We start from the raw sequence: 26647 nt of genomic DNA on the forward strand, positions 1-26647 counted from the left end.
ACAATAACCGTTTTTGATCTGCTGAATAACCAGTGCATACCACAATCGTACGTTAGCACTTTATCCATCAGTATGTATGTGTATATATATATATCAGCTTACATTAGACATACAGCAGTCCATATGTGCAAAGGGCTTGTTTCTTGAAAGAATCATAGAGGCGTCTACATATTGTAATTCTCTAGGCTGGGCCTTTTGGCCTAATTTTAGAGCTTAGTAAATCTCGTGACCTTGGCTTGTGATCTACTTATTGAATGTTTTTACGCAAGCTGACCTCTTTCAGCTGCTTAGTTAAGAATCAAATGAGATTTTATGAATTGCATGACAATACTATGTGGATCAGCACAGTTATTAACTAGAATGTAATTAGGACGTATGTGCAATTGAATGAAAAACAGATCAATTTTTTGTTGCTCTTTAAATAATCAGCTGTTCAGATGTAACAGGCATTTTTAAATTTTGAACCTTTTAAAAAATTATTTTTGTACTTATTAAAGGAAAACCCCAAGCACCACAATCACTACAGCACATTGTAGTAGTCAAGGTCCCATAATGCTTGTTGTTTGGAGTGTTCCTTTAAGCAATTATTGTCAGGAGTTTTTTACATGGTATATTAACACTCTAAACAACTTTATATCTGGGACCTAATGATTACCAATGCAAAACAATTATTTACTACTTAAAAACTTTTGTTATAATTGTTTGTTTTTTTACATTAAAATGTTGATTGAACTGGAGGGCGGGGCCTGACCGCAGAGCTGGAAGGACACAAGCCCTTGCAGCTCCAGCTACTGGAGACAGAAAAAGTCGAATTTCACAGCTAAAACGGCGATTACTCGCCACTAAAAGGCCACCAGGGGAGAGGTGACACTCAGGGGCACAGAATGATACCACACAAGCGACAGCCAAAGCAGCATGCACCTGGAATCATGGTGAGGCGCAGGAAGGACGTCCGCCCTCACGCTGCCGCAACTCGCCGAAAATCAGCACGAGTGCCTTTCCCCCCCCCCCTTTGGACTGTTGGGGGTTATCCCAGTCTACCCCCATAAGTCCCCCCAGTACAGCTATGACCAAGCAAAAACACAAAAACTCCCTATGTGACTCACAAAATGGCAGATGGCTGCTCCACTGATGACACAAGCAGTGCAGAGCATGAGACGGAGCTCCGGCTAAACAAAATATTCCAAGCATTCTGGCAGAAACTAGAGGTCCGCATGAACCCCTCTCCGCCAGAGACTGTACTCACAAACCTGTCACACTGCTCGCCTCGAAGAGACAAGCGGCGGGCCACCATGACCCACCTTAATAACACCACCACGGCAGACAAGCACCCACAAGGGGCCACCTCTGGAGCATGCTCCCGGAACCGGCCTAACAGAAAGCGCCGCAGACCTCCTCATCCTCGAGCCTTGGGGTGGCAGGAGCTCCGGCGGGGCGAGGCTGTCCCGAGCCAGCTAGATGGGCAGACAAGCGCAAGGCCCAAACATGTGGCAGAACACAGCAGGCCCTCCCGGTGTTCGGGCATACCGCAACAGTGCCACATGGCACGTCAGGCCACTGGGAGACATGGGGACACTGAGACACTGTGTCCCTAGCGTCTGTGTCCCCAAGTCTCTCAGTGTCTCCATATCTCCCAGCCAGTGTCCCTAGTGTCTCAGTGTCCGCATGTCTCCCAGTGTCCCTATGTTTCCCAGTGTCCCCTAGTGTCCCAATGTCTCACAGTGTTCCCATGTCTCTTAAGTGTCCCCATAGTGTCTAAGTGACACTGGGCAACATGGGGACACGAGGGGACACTGGGAGACATGGGGCACTGAGACATTGTGATACATAGGGACACTGTGATTCATAGAAGACACTGAGACGAGGGGACACTGGGACACATGGGGCACTGAAACACTGTGATACATAGGGGACACGGACACTAGGGAATACTGGGATACATGAGGACACTGGAAGACTAGGGGACACTAAAACACTGGGAGACACTGGGAACAATCCATCTTTTATTCAGCAGAATAAATGTAAGTCATTTTTTGGTGATTTTACAGAATTTTCTCTTAGGTCACTCCTTGTGATTTACAGGCATACATAATTAATTATGCAAATTAGTAGGGCCAGTATTTTTTTCCAAGAAAGGTGGCAACCCTAACTATCCTTCACATACTCTTGCTTAAGTATGGAAACTTTAGAGGGATGTATGGAAACAAAACTTGTGTTGACTGGCTGACAATGAGTTAGTTAAGGTAAAGCTGACTTTGTGCACAATGCAAATACTCTTGCTGCTTCAGTCTCTCTAACACTGCTGCATGTTCCCTTTCTTCTACACTCACTACATACAGCTTTTCTCTGTCGCAGACTATATACCAGGAGCTTCTGCCTGCTAGTAAGGAGGTTAGGAGAAGAATGGATCAGCGAGTCCTAGGGGACAGTCCTTAGAAAGCGTGGAGCAAACTCATCATTTGATGCATTTATGCCAAGCTCAGGGTGCTGTCTGCATAGTATGCCCTTAGTCGACCAGCCTGCATGATTGGCAGGCAGCCTGACATGCATTCATGCCAGGCTGGCCTTCCAATTCTTTAGGCAGACACGCCCCCTTTTTAAGGCATGTACTCCTCTTTCGGCAGTTCTGATTACATGATTTGTGTCAGTGGCCCATCCTTTTACCCTGTCCATTGACTGCCTGCTTCACTGGACACTGCTGTGAGGCGGTATGGATTTACTTGAAAGATGAAAGCATAAATTAGAGAGAGATTAGCATAGTGTGTGTTTTCTCATAGCTGCATCCCAGGGCCGCCATGAGGGGGTGACAACCATGACGGTTGTCACGGGCCCGGCGGCCCTGGGGGGCCCAGACTGCTCTGGCAGTCCTGGGCCCCACTTTCCCTCTCTGCACACATAGATAGCGAATATCGCTATCTATGTGTGCAGTCGCGGGCCCCCGGCTCCCTGTTACCGCAGAGGGGGCCCAGGCAGCACACAGCCTCTTCTCTTCTCGTCTCTGCTAATAACTCTCGCGAGACCCGGTTGCCATGGCAACGCTCCGCGGGTCTCGCGGGAGTTATTGGAGGAGAGAAGAGAAGCTGTGTGCTGCCTGGGCCCCCTCTGCGGTAATGGAATGGAATCCCCCCCCCCCCCCCCCCTCCCTAGACACAGGTAAGCAGGGAGGGGGGAGAAACAATTTAATTTAATTAATTTTTTAAAAAATTATGTTAAAATGCCCCCCCTCCCCCTCCTCATTGGACATACACACACACACACTACATACACTGATACAACACACACACTGCATTCACTGACACAACACACACACTACATACACTGACACAACACACACACTGCATACACTGACACAACACACACACTACATACACTGACACAACACACACACACTACATACACTGACACAACACATACACTGCACACTCTGACACAACACACACACTGCATACACTGATACAACACACACACTGCATACACTGACACAACACACACACTGAATACACTGACACAACACACATACTGCATACACTGACACAAAACACACACTGCATACACTAACACAAAACACACACTGCATACACTAACACAACACACACGCTGCATACACTGACAAAACACACACACTCTGCATACACTGACACAACACACACACTGCATACACGAACACAACACACACTGCATACACGAACACAACACACACTGCATACACTAACACAACACACACTCTGCATACACTGACACAACACACACTGCATACACTAATACAACACACACTGCATACAAAAACACACACATTGCATACACTAACACAACATACATACTGCATACACTAACACAACACACACACTGCATACACTAATACAACACACACTGCATACACTAACACACACAGTGCATACACTAATACAATACACACACTGCATTCACTAATACAACATGCACTCTGCATACACTACACACTAACACACTCACTGCATCCACTATACTGACACACACTCTGCATTCGCTACACATTACCACACTCTGCATTCACTACACTAACACACACTCTGCATCCGCTACACACTAACACACTCTCTGCATTCACTACACATTAACACTCTGCATTCACTACACTAACACACACTCTGCATCCGCTACACACTAACACACTCTATGCATTCACTACACATTAACACACTCTCTGCATTCACTACACTAACACACTCTCTGCATTCACTACACTAAGACACTCTCTGCATTCACTACATATTAACACACTCTGGATTCACTATACTGACACACACTCTGCATTCACTACACTAACATACACTCTGCATCAACTGTACACACAGCATCCACTACACAAACATCCTGTATTCGCAGTACACACAGACCTTGTGCTTTGTCAGGGGCCCCAAAATTTCTGATGGCAGCCCTGCTGCATCCTATGAGTTTCCCTTCAGCATCACTTCTGCCAGATACATGACGCTTGGGAGGTATGATTGTTTTAGTGTTTTTGGATGATAAGATTCTGTAATTAGAATTAGCTAATTCCCCTCCTTCCCTTAGGGAATATATCATACTATATGCTCAACTTCAATCCAAAAAGCTGGATTGAGAAGGGGATATATAAATTTCAAGATTTAATGGTTAGTAATGGGTGGATGGATTTTCAGACTTTAAAACAATTATATAAAATAGATAATAAGGAGATCTTTAGTTACCTTAGGTTAAAAGGTTTTTGCAATCAATATGTTATCACAGAAAATTCTGATCGATTGAAAGATTTAGGAAATATTCTTAATAGAGATTCTCCTAAAAAATTATTATCTATGGGATTAAGCCTAATGCAAAAAGATCTGGATAAACCTTTGGAAGCTATAATAAATTCCTGGCAATGGAGAGAAGCTTTAAACTTGGTCTATAAATATATTCACTGTCTTAATCTGGTAGAATGCCAATTTAAAATTGTAAACAGATGGTATATGGTACCTAGCAAAATTAAGAAGTTTAATACTTCAGGCGATTCCATCTGTTGGAGATGTAATTTGGTCTGTGGGAATTATTTACATATATGGTGGAATTGTGGTTATATACAGAAGTTTTGGAAAATGATCCTGGCTAAGATAAAACATATCACCACAATTGAATTACCCCCTGTACCACAATTGTGTCTTCTACAATTAGATATCCGCCAGGTTAGTTACAATTCACTTCCGCTTATTCTACATATACTTCTAGCGGCCAAATTATCTATCGCAAGGTACTGGAAAATGGCGTTAGTGCCTTCCTGGTCGATAGTTAAAGAACAAATTAAATATCAATTAAAAATGGAAGCTGGGTTAAATAGAAAATATCAAGAGCGCTATAACTCCTGGCTTGTGAGTCTAGATGCTTGTTGGTGATCTATAGATAATCTTCTGAAATACTTTGGGTCCATGATTGAGACTGATATCCCTATTAAGTGTGACCTTATATGACCAATTGGTGTTTTGTTTTTGTTTTGTTTTGCTGTATGTTTTTGTCTGTGGGGTTGTCTAAGTGGGAATTTTAGATAAATTTATCGGTGTGTTAAGAACAAACACTGTTATTTCATCTACCTATATGTAAAAGAAACTCTATTGTTAAAAAAAAAAAAAAAAAAAAAGATTCTGTAATTAGGCCCATCATAATTGTCAGCACCAGGCCCACTGGGCTCTTAATCTGGCCCTGTGTGTGTGTATGTATGTATGTATATATATATATATACATCCATTTTATATTCATCACATGCCTTATCATATGCCTAAAGTCTGGCCCCTGTGTTGAGGCTTGACTAGTGTGGATCTACAGTTTGTAGGACAACTATGACTAGATTAACTCTGCCACTAGGAAATGTAAAATGTTGCCAGCCTGCCTGGCAATTGGCCAGTATGTATAATGACCAATCTTAGTTTCAGTGGAGGAACATTTTAACAAACTGTACTATCAGTATATCTTAGCATTTAATTTACAGACAATTAACAACAGATTGTTAAACGTATAGCCAAAGAGAGCAAAACCAACCCCAAGACGTTTATTAAGTACATAAATTGTAAAATAAATAAAAAGAATGAAAGTGTAGGTACACTAAAAACTAGTATGGGGTTGTTAGTTAATGAATTTTAAATAACAATTTATCCTCCGTATATATTAAGGAAGAACCTATGGCAATAGCTATGCAAATGATTGCTGCAAAAAACATACAGAAAAATTGTAATTGGCTAACTCAAAACAAGGTGCTGCAGCAACTAAAGAAAGTTAATATAAACAAAGCTCCAGGGCCTGACGGTATTCATCCACAAGTACTTAAGGAACTAAGTGTTTTTAACCTTTCAAGATTCTTTACTTTCAGAAAGTGTTCCAGAGGATTGGAGGAAGGCGTATGTCGTTCCTATATTGAAAAAGGGTTTGAAATCCTTGCCTGGAAATGATAGACCTGTGAGCTTAACTTCTGTGGCTGGGAAAGTATTTGAAAGGTTATTAATAATTCCTTGAGAAGAACATGGTTATCAGATACAATCAGCATGGTTTTATGAAGTACATAACATGTCATGTCAAACTAACTTGATTGCATTCTATGAAGAAGTAAGTAGAAGTATTTATAAGGGTATTGCAGTGGATGTGATCTATTTGGATTTTGCCAAGGCATTTGAACAAAGAACAAATTCTTGTTCTTGGGAAGAACATTGGCTTAAAAATAGAGTACAAAGAGTTGTCATTAATGGTACATTTTCAAGCTGGACAGAGGTGGCAAGTGGTATCCCTCAGGGTTTTGTTTTGGGACCCTTCGTTTTGGGACATGTTTATATATGATCTTGAAAAAAGCATTGAAAGTCATGTTTCAGTGTTTGCAGATGACACAAAACTCTGTAAAGTAATAAAATGTGAGCAAAATATTACTTTGCTGCAGAGGGATTTAGATAGACTGGGGGACTGGGCACTGAAATGGCAGATGCAATTTCATGTAGAAAAATGCAAAGTTATGCACTTCGGCATCAAGAATGCACAAGCAACTTATACCCTTAATGGAAGCGAATTAGAGATAACCACATACGAGAAGAACTTGGGAATTATTATAGACAAAAACTATGCAACAATGTGCAATGTCAGTCAGCAGTGGCTAAGGCCAGTAAGGTATTGACATGCATGAAAAAGGGCATTAATTCTAGGGATGATAATATAATTTTGCCTCTTTATAAATCTCTGGTAACACCACATATTAAATATGCTGTGCAATTTTGGGCACATGTTCTAAAGAAGGATGTTATGGCACTAGAAAGAGTGCAGAGGAGGGACAGAAAATTAATAAAAGGAATGGAACATTTTGGCTATGAAGAAAGGTTAACAAATTTAAACCTCTTTAGTTTAGAAAAATGTTGCCTCAGAGGGGATATGATAACATAAAAAAAATATATTCATGGCTAATACAAACCATTGTGTTGAAATCTATTCACAAACAGGACTTTACATAGAGGACTGCCATGTGTTTAGACTGGAAGAAAGAAGATTTAGTCTAAGGCAAAGGAAAGCGTTTTTAAGAACAATAAGGATATGGAATTATCTGCCTGAAGAAGTGGTTTTATCAGAGTCCATACAGATGTTTAAACAACAACTAGATGCATACTTGCAAAAACAGAATATTCAAGGATATATGTAACGGAGCTCCGTGTACTCCGACCGAGTACCCTCCGTTGATGGATGCTCCTAGCGCTTACAGAGGACTCCAAGCACTGCAGACGACACCACAACCACCGCACGCTCCACAACCGCCGTAGCTTAACTGGAGCCGCGCCGTCTTCCTTCCACCCTGGAATGAACCTCCAGCATTCAGGACCGTGTGGGGAAGACCTCTCCTCCAGGAGAGCGTATCCGGAACAAGCTCTTAAAAGAGCTAAGTGATTAAGCTCAGGGGAATATGCAGAGCATAGCAATCCCCAGTGTGATACAGCAATTCCCTCCAATAACGAGACAAGGCTACGTTTTGAAGGGTCAAGAAGAACTGAGGACTGGAACACCCAGCCTGCTTTTTATTACAAAAAGGTACAAACAGGACACTCCCAGGGGGAGGTTGAAATTAACCAATCACCTACATGGTACCACCCCCACGTCTCCTCCCCTCAGATAAACACATAACATAATTATAGCATACAGTAAAAATACAGTTTTCACACATACACTGTAACTTTAAAACTATATCTCCATAAAAATTACATATTTGAACTCAGCACACTTCAAACATAAACACTTCCAAAAATCAGCCAAATCCCTCCAGCGGATCAAAAGTTAGCTGGAGGTCCCTTTATGACCGACCGCAAGCACAATTTCCTGCCAAAAACAGTTCCATAGATTTGGGCTGTGCGGCCGGTCAATTTCATGCGGAAAAACTACTAAGTCCCATTTCGAACGTCTCTGGAGCTGAAAAACGAAGTGTATGAGAAGGTAAGGGTCAGCGGTGTTCGGTAAAATGTGTAGCCGATTTCAGTTCCACAGAATCTTTAGCATACACCGCTGACCGCGTTCGACTGAACAAAGATGGCTGCCGCCACGTGCAATTAACCTGCAGTAACCTCACAGCCTGGGAGGTAAATTGCCTGCACACTTTAACTTCTGGGTGGTCCGCCTGTGTGGTACTTGGTTCAGTAAGCCCTATTTACTGAACCAAGTGGGAGAAAGTCAGGAACAAGTTATTTTACAGGTCTGGGGACATAGTCTTAAAGGGGTATTGTTCAGCAAAGTCACAATATGTCCCCAGACGGTTCTTAAAGGGCCATACACACCCAATAAAAGTTAATACGTTTTTAGGGGCACAATCTTCCAGGGGCCATAGTCATGAGGAAGGAGGCTGGCAAATAGGCTTCTCCACAATCCAGGGAAGCAGGGCAATTTTCCATTTAAAGGGCCAGTTACAAATAGCGATTTGTAACACATCTCCCCTTTGGGGGGAAGACTAACCAGGCACCTGACCTTCTGTCGGTCAGTTCCTCCGTTAGTCGATCCACCAACCCACAATAACCAAATGCCAGAGTAGCCCACCCACAACAAACAGGTACAAGGGTGACCCACCCACAAGACACAATTACTGCACCTAGGTATTTTGCTGTGGTGATGTGGTAACATGCTGTGGGGACTTGCGGGAGGGCAGAGGCCGACTGCACTCTGCCCAGCTGTCAGCTCTTCTGCTGGGATAGCCTGCAGGACATCAGGATCTGGACCAGGGACAAAGGTAGGGCAGAGGCCAACTGTACTCTGCCCAGCTGCCAGCTCTTCTGCTGGGGTGCTGGTAACGTAGTTTGGTTCAGTAGCCAGGGAAACATAGGAGTCAGTGAGGGTTAATGTCGCCTCTGTTAACTCTGGTGCCACGCTAGGAGTTAGCTGGGGAGGGGAATTTGTACTTACCCCCTCCTCCTTTTGTCCCGATGAGAGCAGTTGGGGATCTGGACAGGTTGTCCAGCATCCCTGTAGGTCAGGCACAGAGACCACGGTCCCATCTGCGCCGTCTGGGTGATTGGTGTCTCCCCTTGTTAGGGGAAGCTGCCGCTGGCGAGAGGGGGTGCTGTGCTCCTTTCCCGGAAACACAGGCTGCCGCTGGAGAGGGAGACTGCCTGTCTCCACTCCCGTAACATTGTCCTGCTGCTGTAGAGAGGGACCAACTGTCTCTGCTCTCTGTAGGACACACTGCTGCTGGGGGGGAAGGTCGACACCTTCGGCCCCCTGTAACTCACACTGCCGCTGGGGGGGAAGGACGACACCTTCGGCCCCCTGGGGTACACACTGCCGCTGGGGGGGAAGGACGACACCTTCGGCCCCCTGGGGTACACACTGCCGCTGGGGAGGAAGGACGACACCTTCAGCTCCCTGTAACACACACTGCCGCTGGGAGGAAGGCCGACACCTTCAGCTCCCTGGGGTTCACACTGCCGCTGGGGGGGAAGGACGACACCTTCGGCCCCCTGGGGTACACACTGCCGCTGGAGATCTGGGTTGGTTGCCCAGCATCCCTGTAGGGCCGGTAGAGAGACCTCGGTCCCATCTCTACCTGCCATCTGGAGGTCATCGCCGGACCAGTCAGTGAGGTCTGGTTCTGCTTGTCGGGTAGGTTGGGGCTGCACGAAGCTGAGCAGGTGTTGGTAGTCCTGCTCCAGCTCCCACTCCCTTGTTACCAGGTGGGTCATGTCTTTTCTCACCTCGCATTCGTCAGCCCAGACATACATGCCCATCCGGTAGTCGTAGATGTCCCAAAACCTAGACCCCTCCGTGCTGCCAAGATCAATGCTGTCCTCCAATGCATCCCATAATAGACCCGGGCCATCATAATCATCCCCCTCCGGTAAGTCGTGCTCGGCCGTCCAGGGGGTAAGTCGAATGGTATGCCACCAGAGGGCCTGGTATGCGTTGTCTAGCCAGATCTCTCGCCGTACCAGGGTCTCTAGTCTGGTCACCCACTCATCCAGGGGCTGCTCTCCCAATAGATACATCCGCATCGCCACACGCTTCTGTAGCCGTTGCTCATCACTGGGGAGACTCTCACCTCGCCGCCACTGGGCGTCTTCCAGGGCATCATACCAGAGTTCCTTTCTGTCTGCATCCCTGTAATCTGCGGCCGCCTCCTCCTCCTCATCATGGAACGCTGTCCGAAAACTAGCTGATTCCATCCTGCTGTAGCCAGGGGCGCTGTACGGATACTAGCGTTGCCCTCAATTTGTAATTCCAAACGTTACCAGTGTCTCCGAGCTGCTTCTCCTCGCACTAGGACGCCATCCCACCGCTGCCACCACTGTAACGGAGCTCCGTGTACTCCGACCGAGTACCCTCCGTTGATGGATGCTCCTAGCGCTTACAGAGGACTCCAAGCACTGCAGACGACACCACAACCACCGCACGCTCCACAACCGCCATAGCTTAACTGGAGCCGCGCCGTCTTCCTTCCACCCTGGAATGAACCTCCAGCATTCAGGACCGTGTGGGGAAGACCTCTCCTCCAGGAGAGCGTATCCGGAACAAGCTCTTAAAAGAGCTAAGTGATTAAGCTCAGGGGAATATGCAGAGCATAGCAATCCCCAGTGTGATACAGCAATTCCCTCCAATAACGAGACAAGGCTACGTTTTGAAGGGTCAAGAAGAACTGAGGACTGGAACACCCAGCCTGCTTTTTATTACAAAAAGGTACACACAGGACACTCCCAGGGGGAGGTTGAAATTAACCAATCACCTACATGGTACCACCCCCACGTCTCCTCCCCTCAGATAAAACACATAACATAATTATAGCATACAGTAAAAATACAGTTTTCACACATACACTGTAACTTTAAAACTATACATTCAATCTCCATAAAAATTACATATTTGAACTCAGCACACTTCAAACATAAACACTTCCAAATCCCTCCAGCGGATCAAAAGTTAGCTGGAGGTCCCTTTATGACCGACCGCAAGCACAATTTCCTGCCCAAAACAGTTCCATAGATTTGGGCTGTGCGGCCGGTCAATTTCATGCGGAAAAACGACTAAGTACCATTTCGAACGTCTCTGGAGCTGAAAAACGAAGTGTATGAGAAGGTAAGGGTCAGCGGTGTTCGGTAAAATGTGTAGCCGATTTCAGTTCCACAGAATCTTTAGCATACACCGCTGACCGTGTTCGACTGAACAAAGATGGCCGCCGCCACATGCAATTAACCTGCAGTAACCTCACCGCCTGGGAGGTAAATTGCCTGCACACTTTAACTTCTGGGTGGTCCGCCTGTGTGGTACTTGGTTCAGTAAGCCCTATTTACTGAACCAAGTGGGAGAAAGTCAGGAACAAGTTATTTTACAGGTCTGGGGACATAGTCTTAAATGGGTATTGTTCAGCAAAGTCACAATATGTCCCCAGACGGTTCTTAAAGGGCCATACAAACCCAATAAAAGTTAATAAGTTTTAAGGGGCACAATCTTCCAGGGGCCATAGTCATGAGGAAAGAGGCTGGCAAATAGGCTTCTCCACAATCCAGGGAAGCAGGGCAATTTTCCATTTAAAGGGCCAGTTACAAATAGCGATTTGTAACAATTTACTTTTTCAATGTAGGGTAATAGCTTCTTGATCCAAGGATTAATCTTTAATTAACCACACCTCCCCTGGCTGTGACTCACACAGCCTGCATGAAAAAAATGGTTTCATTTTAAATCTTATGTTAACTTGTTTTAAAAATTTGTATCTCCTGCTCTCTAAATTAAACTTTAATCATTCACAGAAGGCTCCTGAAGGGTCTAGCAAGCTATTAACAGAGCAAGAGACAAGAAATTCTACATTAAACAGATCGTGCAATAAAGCAAGTTTAACATTAGATGTCTCTTTACAGGACGTGTGCAGGGAGATGTGACTAGGGCTGCATAAACAAAGTGATTTACCTCCTAAATGGTAGAGAAGTGTGCAGTGAAACTGCAGGGGTGTGATCTATACACCTAAATTGTTACATTAAGCAAAAGTTGTTTTGGTGCCCATAGTGTCCCTTTAAGGGTGTGTTGCAATGCTTTTTTGTCTCCTTGTATACTGGTTTGTAGGAGGAACCTGGTTTCTGTTCATACTGGTGGTAGGTGCTGTGCCCCTTTTATGAATTCCACTATAGGGTTAAATGTGTGACTCCTCCAGAATGTCTCCCAGAATCGTCCCCTAATTCATTAATTGTCCACTAATTGCTTTTTTAGGCTGACAATGACCTATTGGGCAATAAATGTTACTTACATGCAATTCAGCACTGGACGAAGCTCCCTGTGCAGACCTCCCTCCTACGTTTGACGTCACAGGGGGCCTTGGTCGGTTCTATTACAGGCTTTTCATAGAAAAGCTTGTGAGTGACTGTTCCAATGGCTCAGAGCACATGCATGCAATCTGAGCCCATTAAGTTAGGAATTGTGAGGGATTTTGTGAAGTGGGATTTTTTATTCATAAAAAATGTTTTTTCCAAAAATATGTGCAATGGAGGGATCAGTCAGTGGGAGGGAGAGAGGGAAAGCTATTAGGTGGATTATTATGTCACTAGCTAGCATGCACATTATCTATACTTAGAAGTGAGTAACCCTTTAAATCAAGCATATATTCATCATACCTGGACTAGACAGATGTGCCATGGCTGGCCTTACACCATTTTGCAAGTGGTGAAAAGGAGGCTGTCAAATTACTAACAAACAATACAGATTTTCTGGACCCTCCCATCCTAAACTCTTTAAACTGTTGTTTTCCCTCATTCACACAGAACCACAGCATAATAAAATACACATTTCTAGTTATGCTATTATTACTATTATTATTATTATTATCTATTCATATTCTTACCTCTGTGTAGGACTCTGATCACTGAGCTTTTTCCAGAGTTATCAAGACCCAAGAAGAGAATTGTAACACGCCTGTGAAAGGAAAAAGACACACTTCATATCTAATATTTCGCCATCCATCCGTGTGTCCACCATTCCCGTATTTATTATAATCTCTATTAATCCTCAACTTACATTCCCATCACAGGTATCACACATTCCTGTGCACCCTGAATCCAAATAGTGAGCAGACTTTACTTAAGCTGTAAACCACTACCATTTTGTGGCTTATCAATTGTATTGGCAGGATGGACGCTTTTTAGTTCTGTGTGTGTATGATCTGCACTGGATTAAATATTCTCATCACAGTATTTATATATATATATACACTGTTCATTTAAAACATAAAAAAAACATCTGCCTAATATTGCGTAGGTACCGCTCGTACTGTCAAAACAGCTCTGATGTGTCGAGGCATGGACTCCATAAGACCTCTAAAAGTGTCCTGTGGTATTTGACACCAAGACATTAGCAGTAGATCCTTTAAGTTATGCAAGTTGCAAGGGGTGGCCTCCATGGGTTGGATTTGTTGTTCCAGCACATCCCATAGATGCTCATTCAGTTCTGAGGAAATTGGAGGCCAAGGCAACACCTTGAACTCTTTGTCATTTTCCTCAAACCATTCCTGAACAATTTTTGCAGTGTGGCAGGGTGCATTATCCTGCTGAAACAGGACACTGCCTTTAGGGAACACCATTGTCATTATGCGTGTATGTGGTCTGCAGCAATCTCTAGGTACGTGGTACGTGTCAAAGTAACATCCATTTGGATGCCAGGTCCCAAGGTTTTCCAGAGCATAAAACTGCCTTCACTAACCTGCCTTCCTCCCATAGTGCATCCTGCTCCCATCTTTTCCACAGGTAAATGATGCACACACATTCAGCCATCCACCTAATCTAAAAGAAACATGATTCATCAGACGAGGCAACCTTCTTCCATTGCTCCATGGTCTAGTTATGATGCTCACATTCACATTGGGCAGTGGACAGGGGTCATCATGGGCACTCTGACCGGTCTGTGGCCATACACAGCAAACTGTGGTGCACTGTGTGTTCTGACATATTTCTATCATGGTCAGTTTTATGTTTTTCAGCAGTTTAAGCTACAGTAGCTCTTCTGTGTGATCAGATAAGACGCGCTAGCTTTCACTCCCCATGTGCATAAGTGAGATTCGAACACCCACGAACCTGACACAGGTTCACAGGCACCATGCCGTGAACATCATGCCATGCCCCACCTTGTGCCCAACCAAATGCAGGACCAAATGTATCAAGGGGTGTACCAGCACAGCTCACACAGGTCCGGCTACCAGGGTCGAGGACTTCCCACTCGGGATAATTAAAAAAAAAAAAACATTGTGGCAGGGATGGGGTTTACCTGGGGCGGGGCCAAATTACAATGGGGCGGAGCTAAAGTTCCCAAAAGACATGCCGGTCGGGGGTAACTGCTGCACAGGAAAGGGGAAGCAGGAAGGAGTCCTCGCTTCACCAACATCCAGACTCCACGAGCTGCACTGCCTCCACTTTTCCCTTCCAGCCCCTAATGGGCAGAGGTAACTGTGTGTGACTGTGTCTGCATGTGTGTGTGTGATTGTAACTGTGTGTGTATGTGTGTGTGACTATCTGCCTCTGTGAGTGTGGCTGTCTGCCACTGTGTGTGGCTATCTGCCTCTGTGTGTGTGGCTGGCTGTGTGTGTGTGACTGACTGCCTGTGTGTGACTGTAACTGTGTGTGCGCGTCACTGTCTCTGCCTGTGTGTGTGACTGTAAGCTTGTGTGCGTGTGATTTTTTTCACACAGGGCACCTAAAGGCCTAAGGCAAGCACTGGCTGTATCTATCCCAAAATGACCGCATGGACATCCCCGGTGCTTCCTCCTGTCATGGACCCTTGAGGCGGGCAGCTGTGAGCATATCAGAGGCGGCGAGGGAGCTGTAATCCTCCTGCTCTGCTCCTTCATGCGCCGCCTACTGATGCCGGGAGCTGGAATACGACTCCCTGCATCAGTAGACGGCCTGCAAGGGAGCAGAGCAAGAGGATTACAGCTCCCTCGCCACCTTTGATGTGCTCACAGCTGCCCCAGCGGACCCCAGGGGCAGATCCACTCCAGTTCTCCCAAAGGTAGAGAGGCTGGGTGGACAAATTTAAATAATATTATTAGTAATTTGTGAGTGTGTCAGAGAATGTGTGAGAGTCTGTGTCTATCAGTGACGTCTGTGTGTTTGTCAGTAAATGTGTGTGTGACGGTCAGTGTGTATCTGCCAGTAGGTGTGTGTCTGTCAGTGAGTGTGTCAGTGAATGTGTGTATGTGTCTGTCAGTGAGTGTGTGTGTATAAAAAAAAATACAATAGTAAGAATTTGATTTTAAAAATAGTGCTACAATCACCTGTGTGAATCACTCTAAAACACACAAATAAAGTGCAAAATATAGAATAAAAAGGTGAGTGCACTCAGTACATCTAAAAGTTACCACAATTACATGTAGTAGCTCAATCTAGAAATACTATAAAGCGAGAGACCATATGGTAATACAGTAAAATACATTTTTAGGTAAAACACACTACTGGTCTACCTCACATGGTTCTGAGCCACTTAAAGAAGCTGGTTCAGACTAGAGGCTTTAACCCCTTAAGGACCAAACTTCTGGAATAAAAGGGAATCATGACATGTCACACACGTCATGTGTCCTTAAGGGGTTAAACGGAGGATACAGTGGATACTGTTGTTCCCAATTTATATTGCTGTACTCCACCACATAAAATCCAGGATGCAGGATATGGGTGATAAAACACGCTTATTTAGAGTGATTCACACAGGTGATTGTAGCACTATTTTTTAAATCAAATTCTTACTATTGTATTTTTTATGCACACACACTCACTGATAGACACATACACACATCCACTGACAGACACACACCTACTGGCAGATACACACTGACCGTCACACACACATTTACTCAGAGGCGGCTCTCTAATTAGGCGGTTTAGGCGGCCGCCTAAGGCCTCGCGCTGGCTGGGGCCTCGAGGCCACCTAAACCGCCTGAGGGCAGACTGTGTCAGGTACTCGGTCAGTGACCGAGGACCTGACACTAGGAGGGGACCCGGCGGCTTGCTCGGTATGCCGCCGGGTGTGAGGCCCCTCCTGGCTGCCCTGCCAGCCACCGCAGACACCGGTCTGCAGCTCCTCAGTGAGCAGAGCTGCAGACCATATGTCTCGCGAAAACCGGCCAATCAGAGTGTTGCCGCGGGTTACCATGGCAACGCTCTGACATCTCGCGAGATTACATGGTCTGCAGCTCTGCGGAGCTGCAGACTGGAAGCAATGGCCACCGGACCACCAGGGAGCCCACTGGACCACCAGGGAAATTAAGGTAGGTTCTCCCTCACCACCCTCAGCCTTACCACCCCCCACCACCCTCACCATCACCCCCCACCACCCCCCCACCACCCTCAGCCTCACCGCCCCACCGCCCCACCACCCTCAGCATCCCCCCACCACCCTCAGCTTAACCCCTCACCACCCTCAGCATCACCCCTCACCACCCCCACCACCCTCAGCTTCACCACCCCACCACCCTCAGCATCACCCCCCCTCACCACCCTTAGCATCACCACCCTCCCACCACCCTCAGCATCACCACCCCCACCACCCTCAGCATCACCACCCCCCACCACCCTCAGCTTCACTCCCCCCACCACCCTCAGCCTCACCACTCCACCACCCTCAGCCTCACCACCCCACCACCCTCAGCATCACCCCCCACCACCCTCAGCCTCACCCCCCTCACCACCCTCAGCATCACCCCCTCACCACCCTCAGCATCACCCCCCACCACCACCCTCCATCACCACCCTCAGCCTCACCCCCCTCACCATCAACCCCCCGCTCCCTCTAACCATCAACCCCCCACTCCCTCTCACCATTAACTCCCCGCTCCCTCTCACCATCAACTCCCCGCTCCCTCTCACCATCAACTCCCCGCTCCCTCTCACCATCAACTCCCCGCTCCCTCTCACCATCAACTCCCCGCTCCCTCTCACCATCACCCCCCGCTCCCTCTCACCATCACCCCCCGCTCCCTCTCACCATCACCCTCCTCTCCTTCTCACCATCACCCCCCTCATCCTCTCACCATCTCCCCCCTCTCACCATCACCCCCCTCTCCCTCTCACCATCACCCCCACACCATCACCCCCCCCTCAACATCACCCGCCTCTCCCTCTCACCATCACCCCCCCCCATACACACAACACACTTCAAGCAGCTACCCCATACACATAGGGTCTCAGACAAAAACGCAAACATGCTCACAGAGACATGCATTCACACACACAAGGATACTCTCTGTCAGACACACTCTCAGGCACATACACAGGTAGACAGTGCATCAGTGTGTATATGTGACACTTTTTTGTTAGTGGGGCCTCATGTTTGCGTTTCGCCTAAGGCCTCATAAAGTCTAGAGCCGCCTCTGCATTTACTGACAAACACACAGACGTCACTGATAGACACAGACTCTCACACATTCTCTCAGACACACTCACAAATTACTAATAATATTTTACTGTATTTCCTTATGGTCTCTCTGTTTATTGTATTTATGGATTGAGCTACCACATATAATTGTGGTAACTTTTAGATGTACTGAGTGCTCTCACCTTTTTATTCTATATTTTGCGTGTTATATCTTTTTTTGAGTGTGTGTGTATGTCAGTGAGTGCATGTGTCTCTGAGAGTGTGTTCGTGTCAGTGTGTGTCTGTCAGTAAACGTGTGTATTAGTTAAAAAGTGTGTGGGACAATGACTGTATGACAATGACAATGTACCATCTGTGTGGTCCATGGGTTTGCTTCTTCTAACAACCAACCACCTCTCGCTGTTAACCGCAAATTGCTTGTTAAAGAAAGTGTTTCCCCTGTGTGGCAGCCATTCGTATTACCGAACGCACGTTCTGTGCATTCTGTGTGTCGTCCAGTTAGTGGGGGAATTTTGTCTTGGATATTTGATTGCTTCCTCAGCTACAAGAATTATAAAGCGGAGATATTTATGCTGGGTATTGGATCTACGCTACACACGCTGCATTCACTACAAAAACACAGACACTGCATTCACTTTACACACACACAATGTATTCAATAAACTGCATACAATACACACTACATCCATGACATGGATGAAGGGGGAAAAAAAGACATGAAGGGGAAGGGAATGGAGCGGGAGAAAAGACATGGATTCTTCAATCCATGGGGTAGATGCAAGCTGAACAGACAGTGCAGCTACATCTAAGGTTTGACACATTACCTACCTGGCTGAGACTGCACTTTGCAGAGGGATTAAGGGAGTGTGTATATATATATATATATATACACACACACACACACACACACACAGAAATTGGTATACACACATAGAGAAATTGTTATGTAATTGTCACAGTCCTCACCGCGACATCCAGACAAGGTCACCCCAGAAGTAGCCAATGAGGGAATTGAACCTGGGTTCTCTGCAGTGCTGGGGCTGCTGTTTTGCATCTGAGCCACCATACAGCTCAGGAAATATCCAGAAGTCTACTCTTGCCTTGTATCCAGCACTGGAGGCTGGATGTTATCTGAGACTGCTCCTGTCACTCATGGTTCACCTGTGGCTGATCACTGATTAGCCAGGTATAAGACATTGCCTCTCCCTGAGGGCAGTGTCAGTTCATTGACTCTGGTTCAAGTATTGCTGTTTTGTGTTCCCCTGTTGATTCCTGACCTTGGCTTGTTATTTCGTGTACCCTGATTTCTGGCATCCTCTGACCTCGGCTTTCTACTGGTTTATCCTGATTTCTGGCACCCACTGAGCTTTGGCTTACCAACGACGATTCTCCTGTTTATGTCCGTATCTGCACTGCGACTTGGAGCATCATCCTGCACAGCCCCCGTGCACCGACTCACAGGCCAGGTGAATTCTTACCTGACCACCTTGGCCTGTGTTTACTTGCAAGGGTGAGCACATATATCTGCGCTACAGACTGCAACTCAGGTAAGCCCTGACAGTAATGCACCCTACTTTAAGAGTGTGCATGACGTAGTTGTTATGGTGAAAGGGTTAAAGTTCACCATTTGTCTGAAAAAGACTGGAAATGATAAATCCCCCTTACCACCCACACAAGCATAATAATATAAATATTACTATTTTAAAGCTGCCACCACCAAGGCGATTCATAAATGGGGTGCCTTGGTCCCCCAGGTAAGCCCACCAAATGTAACTTAACACCATATTTAAGCAATTGCAAAACACTAATTCATCTCTTCAGGTAACGTGATTCTTTCCCAGACAAAAGCAGAACTTAATAAAGGAATATTTATTATGAGCAAAAAATAGTCACAGTGCATACAAAAAATGGAGATAACAATCAAAATTATTTGCACCAACAACAGATAAAAACAAAAGGAATACAATAACAGTTTTACTCAGCTCTTCAAAGTAAAACTTCTGCCTCAGGGGGTCTCTGGTAGGAAAGACGGTGACTCACTTAGAATTCGGTTTTGTCCCTCAAGCAAGTACGATGCACACTTCAGTATCATTAGAGATATACCCTTGTGTCCAGATCCACATCAATCCAAATGGACACATTTGGTTTTATCTTCTCTTATGTACCTACCACAGAAATATTAGTTGCATCTACAAATTTGTTATTATTTTTCCAATCCATAGATATGTCACACACCTAACTTGCTATCCAATATGGCAGACATCACAATCCCTTCCCCTATGATTAAGTTATGACACTCATGTTTGGGCTTATTTAGAAGATGGAGCTTGTCACATTCCAAATATAACAAAAATGAGGCTTAATTATTATTCTGTGGGTAAATATGAATGTTTTTTCCTTTGGATATGATACTGGAACAAGGCTAATGGCCTTTAACATATCAAAGTGATTGACACATCAATTAAGAGGCACAGGCCATATGGCTGAAGCCGAACATTTAGGCTTTTCAAGTGTAGAATCTCACACCTTGCAGAGCCTTTGATTAATCACAGGATCCATCCATATGGTAAAACCCATTTCACATTCCTATGCAATATACATAACCCCTTCTGTAATCTGACCTCCTGTGGGGGTCCCAGCTTCAAAAAGGAATTAAGGCTAAAAACCTTCTGACCTTCAATACAATCAAATTAACCCCTTTTGACATTGACAATACCACCTCTACCAGGCAGGTCATCTGTGCACTACACAAATTACATTAAAGGACAATATCCCATAGTGCAATAATGAATTATGCACCCTTGCTGAGAAAACATACACGTTTTATAACCGCCCCCTACTTTTGTCCCTGGCCCACCATATGCCCCCCCCCCCCCCTAAATATGAACCCTAGAGACACCACTGTTCACAGGTTGTCCCTACTTGCACCACTTTTGGTCAATACTAACCACTGCATACTGGGAACGCCCCACAAGACTTGCCATATTGGAGATCCTCTGACCCATTCGTTTAGCAATCACTATTTGGTCCTTGTCAAAGTCAGTCAGATTTTTTCGCTGGCACATTTTTCCTGCTTCCAACACATGAACACATAAAATTCAAGAACTGACTATTTACTTGCTGCCTAATATATCCCACCCCTTGACAGGAGCCATTGTAATGATATAATCAATGTTATTCACTTCACCTTTCGGTGGTTTATACGTTGTGGCTGATCAGTGTATAAACATACAAGAATATTTATATCAACATATAAACCCGTTGTATACAACAGTTTCCCAGCCAGTAAGTGTGTGTGTGTGTGTGTGTGTGTGTGTGTGTGTGTGTGTGTGTGTGTGTGTGTGTGTGTGTGTGTGTGTGTGTGTGTGTGTGTGTGTGTGTCTCTCCATGACTTTCTCATGTGTTTTGTTTGTTAGAGACTTTTAACATCCTGCTGTATTCTCACTTCAGTTAATTTTGCTCGTGACTTATATAAATCATTTTTTTTTTTTTTTTTTTTATGTGAATGGTTTCCTGGGTGAAGTGAAGGTAATTGGAGAGTGAACACTGGAGGGGAGATTTAGCATGAAATAAAACTTTTTAGATGAGAATCTTTCATTTTTTGCTCTTTCTGAGAGTCAAAATGGATTCCTTCTCACGGCCTATATTTCTATGGGTGTTGTTACAGCACCAGGACTGCAGGACTAGTTTAGACATTTTGGTAAGGTGGTGATAAAATTAGTTAGGGATATCAAACTACAAAATAATTAGACTATAATGAGCAAGGCCAAAATACTAAATCTTGTCCTTTAAATAAATGAAAAATCCTCACACAATAAAATAGAGGAGAGAGTGTTAAATGCAGGGCATTTTATCTGAAGGCAATTCGGAGTATTTGCTTATACTGTTACACAGTCTGTGCAATAAATCTAAACCAAATTGCTAAATGACTGTGACACCACGTGTATCATGCTGTATCCTGGTCTATAGATATTTTTAGTCATAATTGTGAAGCACGGATTAACTTCATGTAAATAGCAAAGTTTTAACTAGCACACCTGTTCAAAGTTTAGACAGATGAGACCTGTTTTATTATAAATACTATGTGGCTGACAGCAGGAGAAAAAACTTACTTATTATACATTTGAAGTGTGTTGTTCTGTAAGAGTGATATGTTTTAAAGAAGGGAAAAAAAAACTATTGTGCAATAGTCACTAAGATAAATAGGTATCACAGGAGCACAACATTGCAAATTACATGTTAATTGTGCTTGAAACAATGCCTTCAAAGAATCAAAAAGGCAAACTGCAACATCTCCTTTCTTTTATGCAGGGTTGTTTACGAAAGTGAGAATTCTAAGTGAAGATCAAATTTAAGGTCACAATTGTCAAACTAGGAAAAACAACTCTAAGCCAAGCAAGCTTTCACTTTGGCCTTAAATATGTAATTTACTTGCAATACTCACCTTAGTAAATCTTGATAGTGTCCATTGAAGTGGGCTACAACAGTGAGAAAGCAATTTTGCAAACTTGAGGCTTAAAGGGACGCTCATTGAAGTACAGTGTCCCTATTGCCCTTAGTGCTGCAATGTAAAACATTGCACTTCCAGAGAAACTTCAATGTTTACATTGCGGCACGAAGTCTGGCCACAGTAGCTGTCTACTAGCCAGCCACTGGAGGCGCTTCCTAAAAGTTAACAGACTTTTGGTCCGCTAACTGATGCTGGACATCCTCACACTCTGCATGAGGACATCCAGCCTCAGTTATTTACCCAAAGGAAAGCATTGATTCAATACTTTCCTATGGGGAGGCCTAATGCACGAGATATACGCCGTGCCTGTATTAACCGGGGAGTGGGGGAACACAAACTTTTAAAATAATTCACTAATTTGATATTTATTTTTTTTTATATTGATATATACTTTTCATATGATATATTTTTGATATTTTATAATTTTGACAAAAACGTTATTTGTAAAGCATACCCAGAAATATTAAATTGATGTTTATATTTTACGAATTCATAGTAAAATGGAGGCAAGTCAATATAGCTTTCCTAATGATGTATCCTGTCAGTTTCACATATATGAATATACAAAATTAGAATACCTTCTCTTGACTAATGTGAATGTCAAGAAGTGATATATGGTGCATGTGCCTCACCTGATAGGCTCTTGCTTTATCTGGACCCAGCGCCAACAGTGAGATAAGAGATGGAACATTGTCTGATATCTGCTGAGAGATGGATTTGTCTTGTCTGTGTATCTAAGGGAGATAATAACATTACTATATTTACTTATGATTAGTAGTATTCATTACCCAAAACAATCTGGTTATAGCAAAGTAAATTTAAGAGACACATTTACTGATAGGAGCACATAATATATTAAAGTATAAAGTATTAATGTATAATCAACTTTTAAATCATATTCCATTCAAAGTTTATTGAAACAAAGTTATAATAATTCATCCATTATTGTAATTTCTGAGTCTTTATTTTTTTCCAGTTTTTATTGTTTATATCTAGAAATAAATGCACGGTTTGTTTTTTATTAACATCTAAAATATCTCAACTATGGTACTGCTTAGGGGAAGATGAATATAAGACACAGTAGGTTCCAGGAAACAATTTCATCCTGGCTGAGTGAATGTATATCTTTCATGAATATTTTAGAACTCCCCTGCTAATTTCTAAAAGTAGCTATGGTTGATGTTTTATACGTTTCTCCTATGGTATGAAACATACAAACTAATTAAACATAATCCAAAAATTCAAAATTCAAATGACCTAAAACAAATCATATAAGTAATGGATTAAAGCATAAAAATTTACATAAACAATAAACACATAACTCACTGTGATTTCGGTGCTGTTGCCAACACCTCCCTCTCCATGGCATTGTGTGCAAGTCCTTAATCCAGACTAATTGCCTTAGATTGCTGCTAATCTCATACTGGGAGGTGGGGCAGAGGCTTCTCAAGAAGCAGTCCTGAGATGAGAAACAATGATTGGTAGCTTTGGTTGTGGATGTATTACCCAGAAGCCTGACAATGACCCAATTACATGAGCAGATAAAACCAGACATACAAAGACACACACTTGTTGATGATACAGACCAGTGCGTCGGTATCATTACAATATAAAGCACCACTAAAATCTGCAGCACTGGACACAGAGAAAATAAAACATACACATTAATGTAATAGACAAGGTAGATATACATTAACTTGACTGACTGATGGCCCTGCTTAAACAAATGTACATTCTAGAAATATATCTACATCATAGGAGTGCACAAGGGGATTGCCATGTGTCCCTAGGCACACATTAACACATGCCAGATTTGTACCCCTTGACCTCAATCAGTGAAGTGGTCATGGTGCTTGGAGAAACCCTTTGATATCCACACCTCTATGTTCTGCAACACAGAACCTTCAGTTCTGAACTTTGAAGCGAAGACGAGATATGAAACAATGTTCCTATTGCTTTTTTCCTTTTGGCCATGTTTAACATGGCTTTGACTTGAAAACTGTTTTTTCCCCCATGTAATTTGGTAACTCGATTATTTAAATTGAGAAGAAAACTGAGAATCTCCGAAAAAAACAAAATGACCGGAGATTATTGTTTTGTTCAGTAGTGTAAATTCTAGAGAAGTGGTCATTACCCTTTAAGACACATCATTTTATAACCAAATGATTTTCTTTTCTTTTCTGTTTTTTTCATTTAACATTATTTCTTTTTATAATGATCATTTTCCATGTTGTAATTTGTAATTTTATAGTTTCTATAATCACAATATAGAACAGATTTTCTGCAGTGCTGTCAATTTATACCTTCATTTTATAAGTAGAGTCTGTGTACATTTTAAAATAGCATTTATACTTTGACTTTGTAATTATTTTTCTTTTAGTTATTTTTTACATATACCGTATGTATATCGTATCTGTGTATTTGTGAGTAAGCAGAAATTATATTAGTACTTAGAACCAGATGCTGCTTATTAGATTTTCTCTTTGCATAGATTTAATTTGACATTGCACAGACATAGTGGTATCTCCTGTATCTGACTAAGCCACAGCCTTCTACTTAAAGGGCACCATGCCCCAAACAATGCATGCTCATTGAATTGAGCATACGATTTTATCTATACTATATTAGTTTAGAACCTAAATTCCTCATAACATTTATAGAATTAATTCACATTGATTTTCCTCAATTCTTTCTTTCTTTTCCCCCTTTCTCTCACCTAACTTCTTATTTTCCTGCAACATTGCACACAAACATAGAAATAGAATAAAACTATCAAACAAATGATAACCAGTGGCGTCACTGGGGGATGGGGGCAAAGGGGGCCCCCCTACATTATGCAGTGCCCCACCCCCCCTTGAAATTAAAGTCGGGAGCTCTGCGTCTCCCTTCTCACGCTGCAGCAGCACTGTAACTGGAGGGCTTTTCCTGCCTGCGGCCAGAGGGGGCGCTGTGTGCTGGGAGGACTTCCTCCAGGATCATAGAGAGCAGCGCAGGGGAGAGACATGGAGAGGAAGATCAGCTCTGCACAGAGGCATCCAGGCAGCTGCTGGTAAGGGTTACTCAGTCTGTGTGTGTGTATGGATCAGTCTGTGTGTGTGTATGGATCAGTCTGTGTGTGTGTGTATGGATCAGTCTGTGTGTGTGTGTATGGATCAGTCTGTGTGTGTGTGTATGGATCAGTCTGTGTGTGTGTGTATGGATCAGTCTGTGTGTGTGTATGGATCAGTCTGTGTGTGTGTATGGATCAGTCTGTGTGTGTGTATGGATCAGTCTGTGTGTGTGTATGGATCAGTCTGTGTGTGTGTATGGATCAGTCTGTGTGTGTGTATGGATCAGTCTGTGTGTGTGTATGGATCAGTCTGTGTGTGTGTGTGTGTGTGTGTGTATGGATCAGTCTGTGTGTGTGTGTGTGTGTGTATGGATCAGTCTGTGTGTGTGTGTGTGTGTATGGATCAGTCTGTGTGTGTGTCTGTGTGTGTATGGATCAGTCTGTGTGTGTGTGTGTGTGTGTGTGTATGGATCAGTCTGTGTGTGTGTGTGTGTATGGATCAGTCTGTGTGTGTGTGTGTGTGTGTATGGATCAGTCTGTGTGTGTGTGTGTGTGTATGGATCAGTCTGTGTGTGTGTCTGTGTGTGTATGGATCAGTCTGTGTGTGTATGGATCAGTCTGTGTGTGTATGGATCAGTCTGTGTGTGTGTGTGTGTGTGGATCAGTCTGTGTGTGTGTATGGATCAGTCTGTGTGTGTGTGTGTGTATGGATCAGTCTGTGTGTGTGTGTGTGTATGGATCAGTCTGTGTGTGTGTGTGTGTGTGTATGGATCAGTCTGTGTGTAGGGGGGGGGCTCAGTCTGTGTGTGTATGGATCAGTCTGTGTGTAGCGGGGGGGGGTCAGTCTGTGTGTATGGATCAGTCAGTGTGTGTGTATGGATCAGTGTGTGTGTATGGATCAGTGTGTGTGTATGGATCAGTGTGTGTGTATGGATCAGTGTGTGTGTGTATGGATCAGTCTGTGTGTGTGTGTGTGTGTATGGATCAGTCTGTGTGTGTGTGTGTATGGATCAGTCTGTGTGTGTGTGTGTGTATGGATCAGTCTGTGTGTGTGTGTGTGTGTGTATGGATCAGTCTGTGTGTGTGTGTGTGTGTATGGATCAGTCTGTGTGTGTGTCTGTGTGTGTATGGATCAGTCTGTGTGTGTATGGATCAGTCTGTGTGTGTATGGATCAGTCTGTGTGTGTGTGTGTGTGTGGATCAGTCTGTGTGTGTGTATGGATCAGTCTGTGTGTGTGTGTGTGTATGGATCAGTCTGT

General features: G+C 44.0%; 1 protein-coding gene across 2 annotated transcripts in view; it reads right to left on the reverse strand.

Moving 5' to 3' along the window:
• The window catches only part of ARL13A (ADP ribosylation factor like GTPase 13A), a 70350-nt gene that overhangs the window by 26473 nt on the left and 17230 nt on the right, over nt 1-26647 (reverse strand). The window contains exons 2-4 of one of the 2 annotated variants that reach the window (XM_063431021.1): nt 23666-23798; nt 22972-23073; nt 13316-13386 (exon numbers count right to left, since the gene is read on the reverse strand). In XM_063431021.1, coding sequence (XP_063287091.1) covers nt 13316-13386; nt 22972-23073; nt 23666-23703 — 211 coding nt within the window. In that variant the 5' untranslated portion in view covers nt 23704-23798. The remainder of the gene's footprint in view (nt 1-13315; nt 13387-22971; nt 23074-23665; nt 23799-26647) is intronic. The other variant, XM_063431022.1, reaches the window with a different exon arrangement.

The sequence above is a fragment of the Pelobates fuscus genome, chromosome 9 (genome assembly GCF_036172605.1).
Source record: "Pelobates fuscus isolate aPelFus1 chromosome 9, aPelFus1.pri, whole genome shotgun sequence".
Taxonomy (NCBI): domain Eukaryota; kingdom Metazoa; phylum Chordata; class Amphibia; order Anura; family Pelobatidae; genus Pelobates; species Pelobates fuscus.